This window comes from Mesoplodon mirus (assembly GCF_964341445.2).
Source record: "Mesoplodon mirus genome assembly, chromosome: 2".
Classification (NCBI taxonomy): Eukaryota; Metazoa; Chordata; class Mammalia; order Artiodactyla; family Ziphiidae; genus Mesoplodon; species Mesoplodon mirus.
The window spans coordinates 223,626,724-223,650,879 of record NC_138977.1 but is presented as its reverse complement, the minus strand read 5'-3'; the positions used below and the strand labels follow the sequence as shown (position 1 = coordinate 223,650,879).

The following is a 24,156-nucleotide window of genomic DNA, read 5'->3' as shown; positions in this document are numbered from 1 at the left end:
GAGGACCACGAATCTCAGGGAGGCCTTCCCCAAGGGACAGCCAGGCCGCCCGGGACAAAGTGCTGTGCTCCTGCTCGGCGGGGGAGGGGCGAGCCGGGCAGCGGGCGATGCGAGACCTGCAGAGACGCCGCATGGCTGGGCCCAGGGACTCTGGACTCCTCTGAGAGGGAAGGGGCAGCCTCTGGGGGACGCTGACCCAGCTGTGCCCCCAAGCCTGCCCTTGCGGCCGCGTCTCCAAGCTGATGGGATGCTCTATGCATGACATTATTCATAACAGTGACAGCCACTGAGCGCCCCCGCCCTCGGGGACCTGGTGAGGGAACACACATGCTATAGCTGCTTTGGTCTGAGCAGCAGCCCAGGAGATAGGTGCCACTGCCCCCATCGTAGAGCTGACAAAACAGAGGTTCAGAGAGGGTCAGCGGCCCGCCCGGGGTCACAGAGCAGGGCCGGCAGGCCTGTCTGCCTTCCCAATCTGCCGGAAGCACTGTCCAAACCCCACCAGGAGCCAGAGGGCTGGCCTAGCAGGCGGCGGGCAGGGGTCCACCTAAAAAGCTCACTTAGGCAGAGGGACGGGCCTGCTGGGGGCTGGGCATCTGGCCTCGCAGCAGAGGAGCCCCTGACAGCTGTTCAGAATATTTTGATAAAAACATGTTGAACACCTGGTGTGTGTTTAGATTAAAACAAGCTGGCCCAGACCCTTCCGATGTGCTCTCCAACGGCCAAATCCCCCGAGAGGTCCACCTGCGCCCCGACCTGGGCCCACAGGGGCACAGGGCGGGGCACTCTCCCCCACCTCCTCCACAAATGTCACACATCCCCCTCCTTGGGAGGCTAGACCAGGTCAGGGAGACCCCGTGGTTAGTTAGTGCAGCCAGCCCTGGGCCTGCACACCCAAGCTCTGGTTCTCACGAGGTGGCCCAGGAGAGAGGGAGGGCATGGAGAGGTGGTGCCCCTCCCAGTCCTGGGGATGGGGGGTCGGACCGTCCCACTCATTGGAGGCCTGGTGTCATCTCCACCAGGCGCAGACCTGGGTGTCCAGGCCCGGGGAGCTTGTGGATGACGGGGGTTCCTATAAGTGGGGCACCATGCTGGCACCGCCCAAGCTGTCCTGGGAGGTGGCATCCATACCCCCCCGCCCCGATAGGTGAAGAAACCAAGGCTCAGGACGGGTGAGGAACTTGCCCAGAGCTCCTGGCAGAGCAGGGCTCGCACCCAGAACCTCTGTCAGCTCGGGAGGGGCGTCTCCTAAGGCGATGGGCCAGGCCGCACCTCCCGGTGTGTTTGGGGACCAGCGTGTGGAGCTCTCATCCTATGGAACGTGCAGCCTGAGCTCCAAAGTGCAGCTTCATCAGCTCCATGGCTTCCCGGGGGCTCACGTGGGACTTCTGGTCTACCAGCCTTTACCTACTTTGCTATGCCTGTGCCACTTAAAAAGGGTCAAAGTCGGCACTTCACAAACCAGGAGGTCCCGTGGCCACAGGGAGCTCAAAGGTGCTCAGTAGCAAGAGCCACTGGGGATATGCAAATTCAGAGCAGTGCACCCCGCACACCCACCCGAACGGCCAGAGGTACAGCACCGAGGGCTGGCAGGACATGAGCAACGGGAACTCTCACCACGGTGCGGCGGGGGGCGTGTGAGAGGGTGCAGCGTTCCAGAAAACGTTTGGCAGACACAGTATCTCCTAATGCTAAACACATGAATACTCGTGACCCAGGGATTCCACCCTGGTGTGTGCCTGAGCGAAGTGAGGCCATGTCCACCGAGAGACGTGGACAGGAACGTTCCACCAGCTCTGTTCATAGTGACCCTGAACAAGAAATAACGCGTGTCCATCAATAGCAGAATGAACAATAATTGTGATCCAGTCATACAATGAAACAACACACACCGACGGAAAAGACCAGGCTCCTGCAACATAGAATGACATGGATGAAATAAAGAGTTGGGTTTTTTTAAAGGCCCAGGTAGCCTAGAAAGGCACACAGTGACGTTTAGGACAGTGCCAGAGGCCCAGGAGTTTGAACAACAACAACAACAACAAAAAAAAACGTAGCTTTGAGTTCCCCGGCAGCCAAAGCAAAGAGGGAAACTCTGTAGGTTACAGAGAAGCAGATGACTGTTCATGAGGGACAACCTTCCCAGCAGCACAGACCAGGAGGGCCTTGCCCCTGCCCACGTGAGGGTATGCGTGGCTCATGCATGGCGAGGACCCGGCAGGGGGTCTCAGAAGCTCAGAATGTGTTCTTCCCTTACGAGCAGACCTCGGGCCCTCTCACCCCAAGGCAGCTATTGCGTGGCTCCAAGACTGGCTTGATCCGCCCCCCTGACTCCCTAAGGTCTGGCTCAGGGGGTCACTGGCTTGTTCAGCCAAGGTTTTCCTAAACTACCTCCCACGTGCTCCCAAGTTCCCGCCTGGACAGGCCAAGTTCAGAGCTGTCCCCTCTCCTCTTTGGACTTCAGATTCTCCACTCATAAACCCGGGGCTTCAGCTGACCTTCCTGGCTCTCCTGCTCCCTCCTCCCATCTGGGGGTGGACATTCCCACCTCAGGGGCCAACAGGAGACCTAGGCGGATGCTGACCCAGGACAGATGGTATGCGGGGTAGGGATGGGGGCGGGGATGGGTGGGCTGGTGCAGCGCAGGCAGCGGCAAAGGTCCCAGGAGCCAAGTGAAGTCTTAGAGCCTGTGTTTAATGAGCCCCACAGAGGGACTTTACTGCTCAGTTCCAGTCTTGCACATCACAGGTCTCAGAGGGCGCCTGCAGGGTGGGGTGGCAGTCACTCCCTCCCTGACAGCCTGCTATGCATCCCCTCCTTCACTCAGCCCCCTGGGGCCCCTGAGAAAAAGGACCCGCAGCCAGATCGCTCAGGACCTGCTCCTGGTGTCAGCTGTCCTCTGGCACCTCTGCCTGGTCCCCACCTGCCACTGAGCTCGGAGCGTGGGCTCCTCCTGTGCAAAGGGAGGGAAGGAGACCCTCCTGGCCCCTCGGAGGTCAGCAGGGGCCACAGTGGGGCGGGCCTGGAGGGAGCACTTCGCACAGGGGCCCTGGGCTGGTGCAGCTGGGGTGCAAATCCCGCTGGAGCAGGTGACTTCCCCTTGTCCCCATGAGGAATGAACAGGACAGTGTGCACTGGTCGGGCTGGTGATGAGGTGACAGTGCTGATGGCCATCACAGACCAGAGGCCAGGCAGTACAGAAGGGGCCAAATCGTCCCAGGTGGGCATCAAGAAACGCTTCCCGGGGGCTGCTCGCTGAGACTGATGCACCTGTTTACGAGGGCTGTCCCCCCACGGGGGGCGGGTCTCATCAGCAGCACCCCTGCCTCCGGGACAGCCTTCCCGACCCCTGCATGTGACTCTGCAGCGGCCGTGCGGCCTCTCTTTTTGCCATGATGCAGCATGCCTGGGGCGCAGACACACTCTGCTGTCCTCCTCCTCCCCAGGGATGCAAGCTGACAACGCTCTGTTGGAGGGTAATGTGGCTGTAGATGTTAAGATCCTTTAAAAGAATCAAGTTCTTCAGCCCCATTCCTGGAAATCTGTCCTAAAGACTTCATTCTAAAGAGACCTCATACAGAGCATGACACGTGGAAGGTTTTCAACAAAAGTGAGCTGAACGGAAGGACAAAAGCTATAGGTACAATAGAGATGCTCACGACAGCAAAGGAACCAGTCCAAACCAGTCCAACCACAGGGGAGTATGGTTTATCTGCTCCGTAAAATAAGATGCGGCTATGAGCAAGGACCAGGGGGAGATAAGAGTTATACATGCACGTGACCGTGGCTACAGAAGGGGGCTGGCAGGAGCCCAGAGGAGATAAACAGCGGTCTAAGCGAGGTGGGAGAATGGGTCGGACCGTTCCTCCAAGTTCCCTTGGAGGCTACGGTAAAGCTGTCTTAATCGTGTACATAATAATAGAAGTAAAGTTTCTAGTTTTGTTTTGCCACCACTTCACCGGAGGTATTAAGGAAGCTGGAAAGTCAAGGTTATGCTCCAGCCCAGCCAGATAAACAAGAGGCACAGTGGTTCCACCTAGGTCCTGCAGCTCACCAGCCGTGGGAGGGCCAGCCCGGGCCAGCCCAGACCTTGGGGCCAGAGACCCAGCCGGGCATGGCAAATGCCACCAGCTCTGCAGAGCGTATCCGTTAATTACAGAGCGCCCCCAGGTGAGCCGAGGTAACCTTGGGGCCGGTGGTACCTGCCACGTCCAACGAATGCCACCTGGAGACCACCCAGGGCTGGACTTCACCCCGTCCCCTCTGCCCACCTACCCACAGTGCCAGACAGGCCTGAAGCCATTACCCTAGGGACAGAGAGCACTGGGGGTCCACCCAGCACATCCTTGGTGGCACCTCCTTCAGGTCCACCTGGAGAAGGCTTCGCGTCTCAGGCCCTGGAGAGGGGGAACACAGGAGGGGCGGTTTGCTTCGGGCCACCTGGCCAGCATGTGGTGGGGCTGGGACTCCAACGCTGGCATCTTCCCTGTACCCACTGGCTGGAACAAGCCCCAAACACAGTAAACGAGCCCCCAAACCCAGGAGCTGGAGGGACTTTAGGGTACAACCCCTCATTTCTCAGGTGAGAAAACTGAGGCCCAGGGAGGGCAGATGCTGGCCCGAGGCAGCCCAGGGAGGCTGCACAGAGATGGGACGAGTCTGTCCTTCCAGAGAGCTGAGCCGGCCACCTGCCGGGCACAGGCCCGAGCAGAGGGCGTTCCTGGGCTCCCTTCTTGCCAGGACTCTCACCACCTGCACTTACAACACAGGGCCGGGCATCGGGGAGTGGGCGCAGACGGGGAAACTGAGGCACGGTCTGGAGGGCCTGGAGAGAACCAGCGGGGAGACCAGCGCCCCTCCCCCGTATTTACTTGGCACCTTCCACCCCGGCTGGGTTCCCCGAAAAGCTGACGGACGCCACCTCATTCATCACAGCCCAGACAGCACCTCGTAAATGGTCAAAGCCGCCCAGTGAGGGGCCATTCATCCCGGCGGCGTGCCCCACACTGGGCCGATTGTGCGCACAGGGACCCCGTCCAAGCTGCCCCGGCTCCTGGCGGGCCGCCGCGCCCTGGACGATTCCTAGACGGAACCTTGTTTTCTTCGGTTTCGTCTCCAGCCCAGGAGGACCAGCTGCTCCTCCAGAACATTCACTCAACACTGCTCCGATTTTCCTCAGACCCTGGTCCTGCCCCACGACTTACTGGGAAGCCATAAACCAGCCCTGAACAGTCTGGCCCTCTGGCCTCCAGAAAGCCCTGGAAGCAGCTCCCATCTGGCTGCGGGTGGGGATGGTGGTAACAGCCCTCAGAGGCATTTGCTCAGTGATCCTCAGGGGGGCGCTCTCTTCTTTACAGATGGGGAAGCAGGACCAGAGGCGGGAACCTGGCTGGTGGCAGCGGTTTAGGCTCAGGATTCGGGGGTCAGGGCGTCCCCCACGTTCGGGGAAGCCCCAGTGACTCATCTTCTCTCCCAACCCCCTCAGATCCCCTCCAGTGACCTTTGGGACTTGAGCCCTAGGCTCGGTGTATTTGAAGGGCTCAGGTTGCCAGGACTGGAGAATGGGCAGGCTGGTCTGGCGATGGGTAGAAGGAAGCTGTGTAGGTTGAAGATCCCGTGGAAAGTAGGGCCCCAAGTGCCGTCTGAAATGCTATTCCTTCCTGGGCGCCCGATTCTGGGCACAGGGCCTGGCACTGCAGGAACACCGTCCCTCACTGGTCCCTCAGCCCAGGTGTGGGTCAGGACTGTACAGTTCCAGGGACTGAGGCTTTACACTACACTTAACATCTGATAGGGCCCCTCTCCCTCTTGCCCCACTCCCCCTCCTTCCCACCTCCCCCCCAGTTTCCTAAGTACTTGCTTATTGCCATACAAACTTAAGAATTAACTTTTCCAGTGTGTGTTACAAGGCAGAGGAAGGTGTCTTAAGTTACCCCTAGACAAGGTTCTTCAGCAGAAAAGCCTAACTTCCTCCTCAGAACGCTAGGGAGTCGACTGGGAGGTACTGTCAGCTCCATTTCCAGAGGCCCACGATCCGACAGGAGATGAGAAGGCTGGTTCTCAGATCCAGCTGCTTATCGGAATCACCTGGGGAGCTTAGAACAAGGACTCGTGTGTGGTATCAAAGCTGTGGGATGCAGCTAGAGCAGGACCCAGAGGGAAATGTATAGCACTAAAACACTTACGTAGGGGACTTCCCTGGTGGCAGAGTGGTTAAGAATCCGCCTGCCAGTGCAGGGGACATGGGTTCAAGCCCTTGTCCGCGAAGATCCCACATGCCGTGGAGTAACTAAGCCCGCGCGCCACAACGACCGAGCCTGCGCTCTAGAGCCCATGAGTCACAACGACCGAGCCCATGCACCAGAACTACTGAAGCCCATGCGCCTAGAGCCCCTGCTCCGCAACAAGAGAAGCCACCTCAATGAGAAGCCCATGCACAGCAACGAAGAGTAGCCCCCACTAGCCGGAACTAGAGAAAGCCTGCGCTCAGCAACGGAGACCCAACGCAGCCAAAAATAAATAAATAAATTAATTTAAAAAAAAATGCTTACATAGGAGGAAAGTTCTCAAATCCATCATCTAAGCTCCCACCTTCAGAAATCAGAAAAAGAAGAGCAAAACAAACCCAAGGCAAGCAGAGGAAGGAAATAATAAAGATCAGAGCAGAAAACAATGAAATTGAAAACAGAAAAAAAACAGAGAAAAATCACCGAAACAAAGGTCTAGTCTCTGAAAAGATCAATTAGGGATGCTGATGACTGAACCCAACCCCCGCCCAGAGAGTTCCCTTAGTTGGTCTGGGGTTGGCCCAGGGGTTGGCTGGTCTCATCTCCCCCTGTGACGCTAATGGGCAGTGAGGACCACCTTGCTGCCACATGCAGACCACCTGAGGGCTGCCCAGCAGGAAGAAGGAGCGGCCTGCACAAACGCTGCCTCAGTTTCCACCCCTGTAAAACGAGGGAAGCAGCACAATGCCAGCCACTTGCCATGTTGTTCTGGGCAAGTCTGCTTCCCACTCTGGGCCTGTTTCCACCCCAGACTCTGTGCTAGACCTGACATTCTCCGTCTGCGCTGCTTGGAGCCCCGGCTCCCGCGAGGGCCCTGCCTCCTCCCATCTTCCACCAGGGCTGGGATGGACCCCACCCTGTGCCCCGGGCCCTGGGTCTGTGAATGAGGCCCCCCAGCTCCGCCCCACCGTCAGGAGCCTCCACCCGGCGCTGTGGTGGCCTAAATGGCCCTGATCACCTGGTGGTGGCCAAATTCATCTCCTTCCACCATCCTGCATGGACCTTCCCTGCGCATGCTCTTTTCTCCCTGTAAGCCGCTGCACCGGCTGGACACTCAGGACACGTTTGTTCACCAGGACACTAACCAGAGGCTTGCTGGCAGGCAGGCCGTCCTCCTGCCCGGCCCCCCTTTAATTCACAAGCCCAGACCCCGAAATAGCACTGCACACAACACCCACCTCGACCTCCCTTTGGAGGCCTCGTATTCTGCAAGCGCCACATCCTCCTTTAGCGGCCGCTGTGTTCCCCACGCAGGGAGCCGTGGAGACAGGAAGGCCTCACGCTCAGGTCAGGTGGAAACTTCGCAAAAGAACAGTGATCTTGGGCCTCAGGACAGGAGAGATCTTTTCTATCTGGGACAGGGAATCCCGTTTTCTGCAAAGAGGTGGGCGATGCTGTTTGCTAAAAACCACAGGGCCTTCTTGGACGTTACAGGGCACAGCCAATACCACGAGCCCCCTCTGCCCCTCAGTCTGTGCAGGATTATGATCTGGCCTTTGATCTATGGATGAGGAAGCAGGCTCAGAAAGGGGCTGTGAACCCCTTGGTCCCAGAGCAGGTAAGTGGCAGTGCTGGGCCATGGACCCCCTCTGTCTCCCTTTCCCGCTGAGTCACTGGGTGCATCCCGTGGGACGGGGGCCCCTGGGCAGATGGGACGGATGCTACCCCGCCCTCCTACAGCCCCCAGCCTGGGGCTACATCCCAGTCTCAGCACAGTGGCAAAGGAGTGGGAGTGGCTGTCTGAGGAAGGCCTGGAAATGCTCGCCTTTGCCAAGGCCCACGTCACACCTTGACTCAGAATTCTGGGCCAGGAAAAGTTCTCTTGGCTCTGATGGTGCCTTCGGAGCACAAGAAGGACCCCTCTGACTGTGTGTGCCCTCGCCACCAGGACAGGCAAGGCCAAGTGCAGAGCCTGCAGGGCGCCACCCCTCCCACTGTGGGGAAGAGGCGGGAGTATAAATATATAGATGGGTTATTAACTAGGTCAGGTTTTTAAGACATCACAGGCATTAAGAGGAATGCCAACAGGCACATCCAGCTGCAGCAAAGCCCGCATGGAAGGTTCCAGCATTTCCCCATGGCCACCCATGAGTACCTCCATTTCCTGGCAGCCAAGGGCTCTTTCTTTTGCTTAGACCACAGCTAGCACTTGCTCTGCAGCCCCCATCCCCGAAATGCTCAGCGTCCACACTCTCCCAGTTCCAGCTCATGTGCATCTGGGAGGAGAGAGAGAGAGACAGAGAGACAGACAGAGACGGAGAGAGAGTGCTATGTGTGTGGACGAATGAGCTGTTCACGCTGTTCTTTGGATAGAAAGAAGGATTAAAACCCTGCAAAGCCAGTCAACTGCACATCTATTTTTCTAAGGGGGGTGGGGTGGGGATGGAGAGAACTTTCCTGAAAGAACTTGGCCTTGAAACATTAAGTCAAACAACTGGATTTGGCAGTGGCCAGCGTCCGAGCACTGCCAGCCTGGAGAAACTGGCGGCCCAGCACGCTGCGTCAGGCTTGGGAATAATGAATTCATTCAAAGCCGAGCCCAGGGGCTGGAGAGCCAGTGCACGCAGGGGGCCTGCAGATCAGAGAGGCTGTGGCACCAGGGACCCCCGGGTCTGAACCGAGAGCCTGACCTCAGCTCTGCAGCCGTCGGCCAAGGCTGCCCAGTAGGGAACCCCATAGATCTGACCCCACAGATGCGGGAGAGCCAATGGGTCTGTCGGGATGGAGAGGAAAAGGCATCGTTCTGGGCTATTAACACAGGAAGGAAGCACCAGTGGACGAAAATTACAGGGGCCAATCCCTAACTGGTGATTAACGTTAGAGGGGTGAGCCCCCCAGCACCATGTCCTTCCCTGGAGGGGGTCTCGTGTGCCTTAGCAGTCCAGCTCCTTTGACCCTGGACAAAGGGGACATGCTGAGCCCACGTGGCTACTGCCCACACCTTCTCTCGTCTGCCATCCTGCATGGGCCCAGGGGATGGTGACGCTGTGGCTTGAGCCCACGTCACCATTTTGAAGCTGAATTTCAATTTTTGCTGACTGGCCTTTGTCTTTGGAGGTGGCTTAGAAGCCAGAATGGTGGGCCCAGCTCGATCCAGCAATTGGCAGCTTTTGGAACAGATAAAAAATTAGGACCTGCGATGCATGCTCTGAACAAGCCTGGCCGCCGCCAAGGAGGCGCCGTCTTTAAGCTCCGAGCTGCCTTCCTCAGGCGGGGGAAGGCGCCACCGCACACAACCCACCCATCCGACCGCCTGCGGGGAGCGGCACCGGTTAAGGCCAGACAGACACTCCTGCACACAGCGTCCCGGAGGCTGTTCGGAAACCCAGCAGCGCAGGGACGAGGTTTTGCCCGGGTCTGTATGAGGCTCGGGAGAAGCCCGGGTCCTTGCGGGTGACGCCCCGTTTTCTCTCCAGTGGCTCAGGAGAGGCGGCACCATGAGATCATTTCAGAGCCCTCACCAGCTGCGCTGCTGGGGGAAGCCTTGATGTGTGGACGCTCCACCGTCTCATAAATAACCGCCCTGCTGGCACCACAGCTGGTCCAGAAAGCGACGTCTGGCTTCCCTGACCTTTGCTCCTGCATCCTCGGCTCCCAGAGAACAACGCAAGCTGTGGGCCGGGCCCTGGGCGGGGGCTGCCCCCCCGATGCCCCGCCCAGCAGACCTTGGTGTGTCCCCCCACCCTCGGAAGGCAGACTTAGCCCCTGCGAGCTATTGTCACGGCGGGTCCTGAGGAGCAAGAACCCACCAATACGGATGTTTCTGTGCAGACATTTATAAAAACTTCTCTTTGAAAAAATTAAAGGGCCTAGGGCTTCCCTGGTGGCGCAGTGGTTAAGAATCCGCCTGCCAGTGCAGGGGACACGGGTTCGAGCCCTGGTTTGGGAAGATCCCACATGCCGCAGAGCAACTAAGGCCGTGCGCCACAACTACTGAGCCTACGCTCTAGAGCCCGCGAGCCACAACTACTGAGCCTGTGTGCCACAACTACTGAGCCTGTGCTCCAGATCCCACGAGCCACAACTACTGAGCCCAACACGCCACAACTACTGAAGCCTGAGCGCCTAGAGCCCGTGCTCCGCAACAAGAGAAGCCACCGCAATGAGAAGCCTGCGCACCTCAACGAAGAGTAGCCCCCGCTCGCCGCAACTAGAGAAAGCCTGCGCGCAGCAACGAAGACCCAAACACAGCCGAAAAAAAAAAAAATTTTGCTCTAGAGAGCAACGCTTCAGGTCGGCTGGGGACGTGGTCACCTTGGAGGCGAGGGGACAGGTGCTGTGCCCCTGGCTGCTCTGGGCCAGGAATGCAGAGTCCCTGAACCCTAACACACGCCCGTCCAGAGGCCCGTATTTTCTCAGCCTTTGACTCTCCCCACATGAAGCACTTGCGGCGTGGCTCGCTGAGGCGGGGCGGGGGGGGGGCGGCAGGGCTTCCCCTCAAGCCTGGCAGGCGGGGTGGCATTGTTGGTGTGGGACCTGTAGGTCTGGGAGGCCCATCACTACAGAACCTGGCAGCCCTGCCCCCAACCCGCCCCTGTGCTCAGCCAGGGCTTCGACTGTGCAAGGTCAGCACCAGACCCCGAGATGTCTCTGGGATTTTCTTTTTTTAACTCAGCGTGGGTTCCGGCCTCTAGAGAACAAACAGCTGGAGCAAAGGCCCTGGAAGCAGAGTGGGGGACAGTGGTGACGGCGGAGGAGAGGGCAGAGCAGGGCCCAGCGGGGCTGGGGCACATCTCGGGCCACAGGGGCACCGGCCGGGGCACTGGCTGCTACACCGGCAGGGTCACCTGCATCAGGCTTGAAGGAAGGGACGGAGAAGAAAAGCTGGTCAGAAAGGGCGAAACAAACATTCAGACCGAATTCAGGAGCAGAAGGTGAAGTTACTGGGGCTGCTGTGAAAGAAAGAGGACGGCTGTGGCCAACACGACAGGGCGGGGCTGCCCCCGGGGGAAAGCTCCCCCTGCCACGACGTGCTGAGTGAGGGGAGCCTCACCCTTCTGGGGGGGGGGTCCGTCCCCTGCCACCCAGGGGCCCACACCCCGTCCCTGGTTCCCACACATTCTGGACCCATCTCCCCATTCTGAGTCCCGCGTGGCCGACACTCGGGCAGGACCGAGGTGAGGGCTGCCTGGGAGCCTTCGTAAAGCCACCAAGGCACTGACAGGGGCCACTTCAGGGCCCTCTGTGCCCAGGCTTGAAGACAGACAGCAGAAACGGGCACCCTGCATGCCAGCTCCGATGTGGGCTCCAGCTGGGGCTACGTCTTAGGGGTACTGCTGGCTGGGACCAGGGTCCAGACATCAGCAGCAGAGGTGCGTGGCTGTTCTCCAGATACCTGGCTCCCCTCTGAGTGCTGCCCAGACTTGGATGGCGCAGGGGTCAGAGCCTAGCAAAGGCTCTTGCTGGGCAGCATTTCTGACAGGATTGGGAATTCTTAGCTCTTTCTCCTCCTCTCCCCTCCCCTCTCGACAACTCCCCCGGAACCCCTTTGCTCTGTTCACTGCTGGCTGCTCTGTGCTCTGCAAAGGTGAGACATACAGTCTCCTCTCTGTGTAATCGGCATCCATCCATCCATCCGTCCAGCCTCTCTCCTGGGGCTACATCAACACAACCACAACTGCACGCTGGGGATGAAATCAGCTGATGTCTCCGTTGCTGACACTGGTTTCACCCCAGAGAGAGTCGTGGGATCACGTTTTCTTTATGAGAACGTACATTAAGTGAGTTGCACACAGCCGTGTGCTGCCCTGGTCTACACTGACCGTGCACGTGTCTCTCCAACTCCATGTTCAGTGACATCATGCTGGTGGCTGAAAATCAGCCATGATGGGAGAATTTATACCATGGCAAGTGGCAAGCACTACCAATCAGGACTTCCCCCCACCACTACAGAGCTGGTTGGTACATTTAAAGCACTTGAACTTGTTAATTCTCCAAGTTAACTATGTTTCCTCATAGTTAAACACAATTGCATGAGATAATGATTTATACGTTTATATATAAATAAGCCAGGGTTCACAGATGCATGGCAGGGCAATTTCCAAGGTAATGACAATAAAACTTAATTACTATTAACCCTGGGAAGGTCTTTTGAGATGAGAAAACCTTTAGTTTATAACATTTTTTGAGTCATTTAATATTATATTAGCAAGGTGGGGGCCATAGGAGAGCTGTGGCCTCTTTCTCACCTGTGGACCTCCATGTAGATCTTTTCCGCGGCTGGAAAGCCTTAACCTCTCTGTCTGCCAGAGGATCTGCCTTTCCTTCAAGAGTAGGCTCAAATGTCACCTCCTCCAAGAAGCCTTCCTGGACTTTCACAGACATTGCTGGCTGTGCCCTTCACAAGCAAACTCAGTCCTTGGCAGTGTGGTGTCCCCAAGCCAGCCTTACCATTCTGTGTTGAGTTTGTGTCTCTCTTCCCCACAAACCTGGGGGATCCTCCAGGGCAGAGGCCTGTCTCGCTCACATTCATAACTGACCACAGTCCTCACTAGATCAGGTTTGGATGGTGAGGGCAATCTCCCCTGACCTTCCGCTCCCCTGCCAGGAGAGATGAATACCGAGGGAATATTTCGGGCCTTTCTCTCCATCAGCCCCACCTCTGGAGAGAGGACTGATTAATCTCATTGATCTCACCGCACCACCCCCAACCCCCCGGCCTCTCATTTAGACAGAAAGGAAACAAGGCAGAGACCCATCCACAACATCTGGAACAGCTGCTGGGCTAGCAGGGGGAGGGGCAAGATCCTTCAGGACTTACCTGCTTCACTACCTGGGACCATTAGCATGTTAGCCTTCAGCTTAAGAAAAATTTACTCTAAATGCTTTCTTAAAAACACATCTAACAGGAATGCAATTCCAATTACAAGAATATCAAAAAGAATAAAATATTTAGGAATAAATGTAACAACAGAAATGCAAAACTTATACTCTGAAAACTACAAAATATTATTAAAGGAATTAAAGATCTAAATAAATGGAAAAGTATCCCACGTTCATGGAATGGAAGATTTAACATGGTTAAGACGGCAAAGTCCCCAGAACTACAGACTCAAGGCAATCACTATCAGATCCCAGCTGACTTATTTGTAGAAACTGATGAGTTGATTCTAAAATTCACACAGAAGTGCAAAGGACCCATAATAGCCAAAAAACAATCTTGAAAAAGAGAACAAAGTAGGATTCACACTTCCCTTTCCCAAAACTTACAATGCAACAGTGATCAAGTCAGTGTGGTACACGACGGATATAAAACTCAATGGAATAGAACTGAAGGTTCTAACAGAAATAAAACTGTGTGTGTAGGTTAACTGATTTTCAACGAGGGAGTCAGGACCATTCAAAGGGGAAAGAATAATCTTTTCAGCAAATCGTGTTGGGACAACTGGATAGCCACATGTAAAAGAATAAACTTGTACCCTTATCTCACATCACAGGCAACAAATGAACTCAAAATGGCTCAAAGATCAAAATCGCTCAAATGTAAGAGTTAAAAATAGAAAACTCAGAAGTAAACATAGGGGTACATCTTCATGGCCTCAGATTTATCAAAGGATTCTTAGATATGACACCAAGGGCAAGAGCAACAAAAGAAAAAATAGGTAATTTAGACTTCATCAAAATTAAACTTTTGTGCTTCACAGGATACCATCAAGAAAATGCAAAGACAACCCACAGAATGAGAGAAGACATTAGCAAATCATATATCTGATAAGGGCCTTATATCCAGAATAAAGAACTCAGAACTCAATGATAAAAAGACAACCCAATTTAAATATGGGCAACAGATCTGATATATATTTCTCCAAGGAAGATACGCAAATGGCCAGTAAGTACATGAAAAGATGCCTGACGTCATTAGTCACCAGGGAACTGCAAATCAAGACAATAATGATACTACTTCACCACCCACTGAGATGGCCAGAATCTAAAAGTCAGATAATAACAAGTGTAGGAGAGGATGTGGAAGAATCAACGCTCACACGATGCTGGTGGGAATGTAAAATGGTACAGCTGCTTTGGAAAACAGTCTGGCAGTTCCTCATATGACCTACACAGTTACCATATGACCCAGCAATTCCACTCCTAGGTATATACCCAAGTGAAAAAAGCCAGCCACAAAAGAGCACATATTATATGGTTTCATTCATGTATTTCTAGAATAGGGAAATCTGTATAGAGAGAAAGTTGGTTAGGGGCTGCTCAGGGCTGGGGAGATGTGGGGAGGGTAGCTAAATGCTGAGGGGGGTACACGGTCTCTTCTAGAGGAGATGCAAATGTTCTCAAATTGACTGATGATGATGGTGTGTGAATATACTAAAACCCCTTGAATTGTACACTTTAAATGGGTGAATTGTACGGTTGTGGATTATATCTCAGTAAAGCTGTTTTTTAAAGACCACATTTAAAGAGAGTGATAAAAGCTAATATGGAAAGCTGACATATGACAGAGGTGGCATTACAGATCAGAGGGGAAAGGGGGGGCTATTAAAAGATGGTGTTGGAACAGCTGGCTATCCACATAGAAAATAAAATTAAATCCTCCGCCTCACGCCACGCACACACGGCAAATGTGTGTGTATTCAGAATCTGAATGTGCAAACCAAAACTTTAAAACTTCTGGAGAAGAATGTAGAAGACCAGTTTTCTAACTATGGGGAGGGGAGGATGTCTTAAACAAGATACAAAATGCACAAACCATAACAAAATGAAAATGAAAATTGATCAGATTAATAAATCTGATTATAATTCAATTTAAAACTTTTGTTCAACAAGACACCATAAACAAGGTGAAAAGACAAACCACAGACTGGAAGTAAATGTTTGCAATACACGTAACTGACAAAGGAGCAGGAGCAGAATGTATAAAAGATTATTACAAACTACTTTTAAAAAGACAAGCATCCCAGGCTTCCCTGGTGGCGCAGTGGTTGAGAGTCCGCCGGCCGATGCAGGGGACATGGGTTCGTGCCCTGGTCCGGGAGGATCCCACATGCCGTGAGCCATGGCCGCTGAGCCTGCGCGTCTGGAGCCTGTGCTCCACAACGGGAGAGGCCACAGCAGTGAGAGGCCCGCGTATCGCAAAAAAAAAAAAAAAAAAAAAAAAAAGACAAGCATCCCATGGTAAAGTGAACAAAGGCTATGAATAGGTAATTCACAAAAAGGAAACTTGAATGGTCATTAAACACTGAAAAAGAGCTCAACCACACTGAAAGTACAGGGAACGCAAATTATATTAAAACAAGATATTATTACACACTTTTCAGGTTTGGAAAAATTTTTTTAAAAATAAATACCTCACGGTACAAAGAATTGGCAAGGATGTGGGAAAATGGGATTCTTTTCCACTGCTGGAGCGGACAGAGCCGGGCGCATCCACTTTGGCGTGATGGGCATATCTAATTAGTCAACCGTGAACCGCGTTCGCTGAGCCAGTTCTCCTGCTTCGGAATCAGGGCTTGGCTAAACTTCCCTGATGACAGTAATCACTGAAATCCTGTTGAAAGAACGAAAAGATTCCCCGGGTCTAAAACTCAGACCCACCAGGGACAGACCTGGTAATATGTATATTTAACAAGCTCTCCAAGGTGATGCTTATTACCCAGCAAGTGTGGGGAAAACTGTTCTAAAGAAAACCTAGCCCATTTTCACAGGAGGCATGCCAACACGGCTCACCACAGTATGATTTATAATCGTGAAAAAACCGGAAACCATCTACACGTCCATCAACTGGAGACTGGAATACAAATTGTGGGACAGCCATACATTGAAATGCTCCCACATAACTCCAGCCTCTTTCCTGGCCAGCCCTGAAATGCTCATTTCCAGAGGCTGGCCAGACCTCTAAATAAATATGTCCTATGTGTGATTTTTCCTGTTGGTGCCATGTTGCATGAATACAGCTGAGGGAAACGGGAAGGAGTTCAGTGCTGGGATTCTTCTACCTTTCCAGTAGCTGACTGTTTCCATAAGAGGCGGAGGGACCCACCCTCGCCAGCTCCATGATGGCGGCGGGCTGCCTAGAGCAGGAGGGCCTTCTGCAGGAGGTGCCCCAAACCCTGGTGCGTAAGATGCTCCTCCAAAGAAGGGTTCTGTGGTCAGATGTGTTTGGGGATGCGGGCTGCCCCACCCTCCTCAGCCTCACAATGCCTGTCTCCTTACTGCAGGCACCGGCGAGACCTGCCTTACAGAGACTCAGACGCAATGACAGCGTCGGGACACCTTCGGGGATGCGGCTGGAATCGTGGGCACATGAGCCTAAAGCAGCCCAGCTTCTCCCAGATTACTCGCCTGCAAAACCCTTTCCACGTGACCGCCTTTCCTAGAAATCCCTCTGGCCCTCGATGGGGCCTCCAAGCAGCCAGACATGGGTGGGACCAAAAATAAGTGATGCAAAGAACTCTTTTTGCAAAGGCCAGAACCTAAGTGTGTGAGCCATGAGTAGGTGGCGCTGGCGGCCGGGCTGCCAGGGCGGTGGAGGCGGCGGGAGCGCCGGGGCAGAGGGCACAGGCCCAGCCCTCCGGGCACTCACAGCTGCTGCTCAGGCTGCGCCAGCTTCAGACGCGCAGCCGAGCGTGAACTTCCTGCGGCCGGCGGCCCTACCTGGCTCCCCTGGGGTCTGTGCCCCCTCAGCACCTGAGTGCAGTTCATAAATGGCACACAGGAGATGTCCTTCCTGACCCCCTCTCTCCTCACCCCTGCCCGGGACCCCAGGCCACGACTGCGCGCCACGGCTCACCTGCCAGGGGAGGGCCTGGCACAATGTGGGTGAGGCCCTCGGCCCCCGCTCAGCACACAGCCGGCAGCCCCGTGTGGAGGTGCGCCCCAGGAACCAGGGCGGGGTGACGGGGACGGGTCTGCCAAGGATTCCTGGGGGTGACACACCTGGTCGCGACACACCTGGTCGCAGGGGCGGGGGTGGTGGAAGGGAAAAGGAAACTGGACGCACGGCCCAGTGTGCGAGCATCAGCTCCTGCCCCGAGGCCTGGGGGCTGGGGGCCGGGCAGGCACTGCGGCAGTAAGGCCTTCAGGCCCCTCAGCTGCCCCCAGGGGGCACCGGGGATGGCTTCGCACTGGGGCAGAGACAAGCGGCCTGACCCTCTGAATCCTGGTGTCATCACTCCCTCAGCCGGCTTCTCCGGCTGGACCGGTGCTGGGGACCTCGGCGACGACGATGACGTGGCCTCGCCTAGGGAGCTCTTGCCTGGGTAGGGGGGAGACACGCATGAACGGACCGTCACAGGAGCTAGAGTAGCTAATCCCAGCGTGAGGGGGCTGTGAGAGGGGAAGTGCCGACTGCTGAGAAGAGGATGAGTGAAGGCGTGTCCATGTATATGTGTCCATGTTGCGTGTGCGTGCACGGGGGGGCATGTGTGCATGTGTGTGTGCACGCGTGTGCATATGTGCGCATGTGTGCCTGTACGCGCGTGTGGGCATGTGTGTTGGTGTGTGCATGCACGTGCACCTGTGTGGGGTGGGAAGGAGCCCGTCACAGCCTCACCATGGAGTGGGGGAGAGAGGTGACCCCAGCGCCATGTCTCGAGGTGGGGATGGCAGGGCCAGGCCCGGCCTTGAAGGCCACCTGGTGTCGTCTGAAGAGGGAGGGACGAGGGTCCGACGTAGGCACTCAGGCTCCCCGGGGCCCTGGAAACCGGAGGTGGCCCCCGGAGAGTGTCGAGAGTGACAGTTTATGAAACGAATTCAGTTTTTTCTTTGGATCAATAAAGTTTCCGGGTGGGCTCATTCCAGAGGATGTTTTGCTTTAAAGAAAAGGTTGTACGGAGGACAAAGCCGCATTGGGGGGCTGGGGTGGGAGTGCACCCCCCCTGCCCAGGCACTGGGGTGCGGCCAGGGGCCAGCCCGTCTCCGGCTAGAGCTTGGGTGAGCCACCCCGGCCTTGGGCCCCAGGGCCCAAGGGGGCCAGGAGCAGCCAGCCCACCTGGCTCATCTCCTGGTCAACCACAAACCGGGCAGGTTGGCACCTCTCTGATCCTCGTTCCCCCAGCTCTAAAGTGGGGAGGATAATGGTTCCTACTTCTTAACGCACTCAAAGGGGACCATTATTATTATTCAATTTCCCGATCATTAGAATGCAAATAATAGTGCCTCTGCTTTGTCTCCTCTAGTGGTGGAAAGGACACGCACGTGAGAGCTCAGGATGACAAACGCTGGCCGTCACCTTGACACGTGCAGATGGAGAGTTGGCCTTGGTCTGGCGTTCCGCAGCCCACCTGGGGCACAGGCCAGATTGGGGGGGCGGGCAGGCAGAGCCTGGGGGCTCGTCGGCTGTGGAAGGAGAGAGCAGGGGATGGCAGGGCTCTCCCCAGGCCGCAGAGACGCTAGCCACGGGTGCCCCTCTGGGACAGGCCTTCCTGGGACTGGCACCCCAGCCTGGAGAAGCTCTCCCCGGTCCTCTGACCATGCCCTGCTCAGGGAGGAAGGAGGTTTGTGTGTGCATGTGCGGGGGGCCCGGGAGACCCCTGCACCCACGTTCCTGGCAGGCCTGGGGGCAGGCTGTTGGGGGGGTTGTCTGGCCCCCTGCACCTCCTCGCTGCCTCACACGTCGTACCAGCACTTTATGTTCTGCCGGGTTCTTAACGTTTTTTTCTTTAAATATATTTCTGGGAAAGCTGTATTTTTACTCTTGTCCTGCCAGGTTTGTGTGCACAGTAAAATCTCCACATGAAGTCGTCCTCAGCAGCTCATCATCAAAGCGCCGGGTGTTCAGATAACAAAGCGATTAAGAACACCAGGCCTGAGTGCCCTGGACAATGTGGAAATGACCAGTGCAGTGGGGATCCACGTTTCCTTTGGCTCGTACCTCCGTTTGATGAACGGCTGACGGCTGAACATCGCGGCAGACGCACAGGGGCTGTGAGCCTCTCCGTGGGCCAGGAGGCCGCCTGGAGCCCTTGCCCCGCCCTGGGCCCTGCTGTCCAAACGCGTCCCCACTCCTGCTCACACCCCTACTGCACCAACAGCGTGGAACACTTACTACTGGGAGAATTCTACTCACTCATCCACGCGCATGACGGCTTTGGAGGCCAGGCTGTGGACGAAGAAGACACGGCCCCCTCCCGCCCCCCCCGCCCCCGCCACAGAGCAGGTGACGCAGGTGGCAGCGAGTCTGGGGGAAGCTGGTGCAGGGGGAGGAGAGGACAAAGGGGACCAGGGGCTCAGGGGAAAGAGGAACACAAGAGCCGCCTCCTCCTTAATCATTCTTCCTACAGATGCAACACCTCGATCTTGGCTTTCCAGCCTCCGGAACTGTGAGAAGATACATGTCTGTTATGTAAGCACCCCAGTCTGTCTGGCCCGAGCAGACTAGGACATGGCATCTGAGCAGAGGAAGGGAGGGAGCCCACGTGGCATGCCCCTGGGAGAACAGTGACCATTCTGTAGAATGTCCCTCAATTTTTTTGTTTTTTTAAACAGATGTATTGACATACAATTCACATAACCACGTCAATCACCTATTTAAAGTGTACAAATCAATGGGTTTTGGTGTATTGCATTACTAATTTTTCTAAATCGTGGTAAAATATGTAGAACATAAAATTTGCTATTCTAAATAGCAATTTACTTTTTTTTTTGTTTTTTGCTGTACGCGGGCCTCTCACTGCTGTGGCCTCTCCCGTTGTGGAGCACAGGCTCCGGACGCGCAGGCTCAGCGGCCATGGCTCACGGGCCCAGCCGCTCCGTGGCATGTGGGATCTTCCCGGACCGGGGCACGAACCCGTGTCCCCTCATCGGCAGGCGGACTCTCAACCACTGCGCCACCAGGGAAGCCCAGCAATTTACATTTTTAACAGCACAATTCAGTGGCACTCATGACATTCACAATGCTGTGCAACCATCACCACTGTCTAGTGCCCACGGGTTTAAAAACAGCCCAACAGAAACTGTGTCCCCATTAAGCAATAACTCCCCATCCCCACCTTCCCCCAGCCCCTGGCAACCACCATCTGACTTTCTGTCTCTGTGAATTTGCCTCTTCTGGGTATTCCACATAAGTAGAGTCAGAGTATTTGTCCTTTTCTGTCTGCTTATTTCACTGAGTGTAATGTCTCAGAGGTTCATCTATGTTGTAACATGTGCCATAAAGTAATTCTTTCTATGGCTGAATAACACCATCATAAGGTGTGACCAACAAGGGATTAGTCTCCAAAATTTACAAACAGCTCAATGCAGCTTGATATCATCAAAACAAACAACCCAATCAAAAAATGGACAGAAGACCTAAATAGACATTTCTCCAAAGAAGACATACAGGTGGCCAAGAGGCATGTGCAAAGCTGTGCAACACTGCTAATTATTAGAGAAATGCATATCAAAACTACAATGAGATATCACCTCAGACCAGTTAGAATGGCCATCATCAAAAAAATCTACAAACAATAAATGCTGGAGAGGGTGTGGAGAGAAGGGAACCCTCCTACACTGTTGGTGGGAATGTAAATTGGTACAGCTACCCTGGAGAACAGTTTGGAGGTTCCTTATAAAACTAAAAATAGAGCTACCTTATGATCCTACAATCCCACTCCTGGGCAGATAGCTGGAGAAAAACATGGTCCAGGGCTTCCCTGGTGGCGCAGTGGTTGAGAATCTGCCTGCTAATGCCGGGGACACGGGTTCGAGCCCTGGGCTGGGAGGATCCCACATGCCGTGGAGCAGCTAGGCCCGTGAGCCATGGCCGCTGAGCCTGCGCGTCTGGAGCCTGTGCTCCGCAACAAGAGAGGCCGCGATAGTGAGAGGCCCGCGCACTGCGATGAAGAGTGGCCCCCCACTTGCCACAACTAGAGAAAGCCCTCGCACAGAAACGAAGACCCAACACAGCAAAAATAAATACATTAATTAACAAACTCCTACCCCCAACATCTTAAAAAAAAAAAAAAAGAAAAACATGGTCCACAAGGTTACATGCACCCCAATGTTCACTGCAATGCTGCTTACAATAGGCAAGACGTGGAAGCAACCTAAATGTCCACTCACAGAGGAATGGATAAAGAAGATGTGGTACATATATATAATACAACGGAATGTTACTCAGCCATTAAAATGAATGAAATAATGCCATTTGCAGCAACATGCGTGGACCTACAGATTGTCATACTGAGTGAAGTAAGTCAGACGGAGAAAGGGAATGCGGAATCTGAAAAAAAGAGATAGAAATGAACTTATTTACAAAAAAGAAACAGACTCACAGACTTAGAGAACGAACTTATGGTTACCAGAGGGGAAGGGTGGGAGGAAAGGATACTTAGGGAGTTTGGGATTGACATGCACACACTCCTCTATTTAAAATGGAAAACCAACAAGGACCTACTGTATAGCACAGGGGACTCTGCTCAATATTATGTAACAACTGAAATGGGAAAAGAATTTGAAAAAGAATAGATACATGTGTACATGTAACTGCATCACTTTGCTGTACACCTGAAATTAACACAACATTGTTAATCAACTCTCCTCCAGTCTAAAATAAAAAGTGAAGAAAAAAAAATATTCCATCATAAAGAAAGACCACATTTTGTTTACCCATTCACCGGCTGACGGACATTTATTTGGGTTGCTTCCGCCTTTCAGCCATTGTGAAGAACGGTGCTATGAACATTCGCGCACAGGATCTGTTCATTTCCCTGCTTCCAACTCCCTCCTCACTGTGGTACAACAGAGTCTTCCCATGTTTATGGGGAAGGGCACCGGGGGCTGCGGTGCCCTTCTCAGCGCAGTGTCAGGAGTACGCGATGTCTTACTGCAGCTGACATCCGCCTTCATCACTTGGCTAAGGTTGAGTCTACCAGAATCCTCCACTGTAAACTCCCCATTTCCCCCTTTCTAATTGCTAAATATTTGGCTAGGGGTAGTTTAAGGCTATGCAAATATCCTGTTTATGCTTAAACTTCCAAAGGGCTCTGTTTTGAACCTGCCAGGCTGGAGATGTCGAATGATGGGCTAGGGTGGAGGTCACAAGGCTACTGATGCCAGAGGCCGGGAGGTCCGGCTGCAGGCCGAGCTTGGGGGAGCATCCCTGGCTGGGTTTATGGTCACAGGCCTGGGCGGGTTGCCTGGTGGGGGAGAATGAAGGAGAGCAAGTGGCCTCAGCCAAGCCAGCCTGCAGCCTGCGGCATCTGAAGACCAAGAAGGAGAGGAGGCTGAGAAGGAGCCCCAGGGATGATGGTGGGCTGAGGGCCGAGAGGACAGCGTAGCCTCAGCAGGCGAGAGCCTGGAATCCGTCCTTAGTTCTTCAAGACAACAGGCCCGCAGTTCCCGCCCCCGACCCCTGCATCTCTGCCTGTGCCCTCCCCGCTCCCTCCTTCCCTCCCACACCCCCTCCCTCCCTGCTCCCTATGCACCCTACCTCTCACCCTCCAACTCTGATGCTGCATCTTCAGGGACCACTCCAGGTGCCCAGTGGGAGGTGACCACTCCCCTTCCTTGGCCCAGACTCCTCAGGACTTTGGTTGTGCCCTTGGGACAGCTCAGAGGCCAGGCATCGCTCACTGTGAACTTGGACCTCGGATGCAGGTCCCGTGTCTGATTTTCCACAGTCCTGATGCCCCCACCACTTCTGCACACAGGACACCTCGTGAAGTTTAAAGCCAAGGGTAAGCCCCCAACAGCCCTGAGTCAGGCTCTGCGTGTGTGAAGTTCTGGGGATCCGAGGTGACTATGACAAAGTCCCTCCCTGGGGGGGCGCTGCTCTGGGGGAGGGAACCAATCCCAAGGGCACTTTCCTGGAGGGAGATGAGACGGTGTGGTTCCTGACTCCCACTTTCCGGCAAACCTGTAACCCTCGGCACCGTTCTGCTGGTTTGGTGTAGCTGTGTGTTGAGAGCCATATGTCAAAAATGACTTTCTGGGCTTCCCTGGTGGCGCAGTGGTTGAGAGTCCGCCTGCCGATGCAGGGGACACAGGTTCGTGCCCCGGTCCGGGAAGATCTCACATGCCGTGGAGTGGCTGGGCCCGTGAGCCATGGCCGCTGAGCCTGCGCGTCCGGAGCCTGTGCTCCGCAACGGGAGAGGCCACGACAGTAAGAGGCTCACGTACCGCAAAAAAAAAAAAAAAAAAAAAAAGACTTTCCATTCTGTGCAACAACAAATATTTTGGCAGCAGGGTCTCATCTGCTTGTCTTGCAGGTTTCACACACGTGCACACAGAGAACACATGCTGTCCGACGGAAGATGTAACTCACAGAGGAGCCAGCACTGGGGTGTTGAGTCACCTGCTCCGAACCAGGTGCGACCACGGACACAGCTCCCAGGGCACCGGGGCCAGGGTGGCGGACCTGAGCCTGGTGTGTGCACGGGCACAGCATGATGACCCCAGGCTCAGGGCAGCTGCACTGCGGCACCTGGGCCTGTGTGCCTGCAGGCTGTGAGGGTGGCTTTTTGTTGCCCATGTCTCAAACGTGAACCTGGACCTGTCCAAGTCTCAGGGGTACGAAATCACCGTTTGGGAAGGTAGAATCTCTGGTGTTTCGGGCTGGGAGTGCAAAGTTGCCCGGCTCCATCCTGGCTCTGAGACTCAACGCTCCATAACTGGGAGCAGTGACCTTCCCTCTTGGGGCCTCGCTTTCCTCGTCTACAAAATGACCGAGATGACACAGGCGACCCAGAGTCCAGAGTTCCATGCTCTCACCCTGGTGAGAACACTCGGCTGCTGGGGAGGGTGGGGGCAATGGGACCCTCCTCCACTCCGTGGGACGACAACCCAGCATCATCTTTCTTGGGAGCAATAAGGCAGGACTTAAACTACATGTTCCCTCTGACCCAGTCATTCCATTTCTGGAAATTTGTTGTATTTTATTTTAATTTCTTTTACTTTTTGGCTATGCCACGCAACATATGGGATCTCAACTCCCTGACCA

The 24,156-nt window shown here is 54.8% G+C and overlaps 1 protein-coding gene across 3 annotated transcripts in view; it reads right to left on the bottom strand.

Annotated features, from left to right (window-relative positions):
• LHPP (phospholysine phosphohistidine inorganic pyrophosphate phosphatase) overlaps positions 1 to 24,156 on the bottom strand; it is a 141,015-nt gene that overhangs the window by 15,080 nt on the left and 101,779 nt on the right. The window contains exon 7 of one of the 3 annotated variants that reach the window (XM_082633823.1): positions 15,306 to 15,783. The exons of the other annotated variants lie outside the window; for them this stretch is intronic. Within the exon in view, the coding sequence (XP_082489949.1) occupies positions 15,750 to 15,783 (34 nt within the window). The 3' untranslated portion in view covers positions 15,306 to 15,749. Of the gene's footprint in view, positions 1 to 15,305; positions 15,784 to 24,156 lie in introns of those variants that run through there. 3 annotated transcript variants of the gene reach the window in all.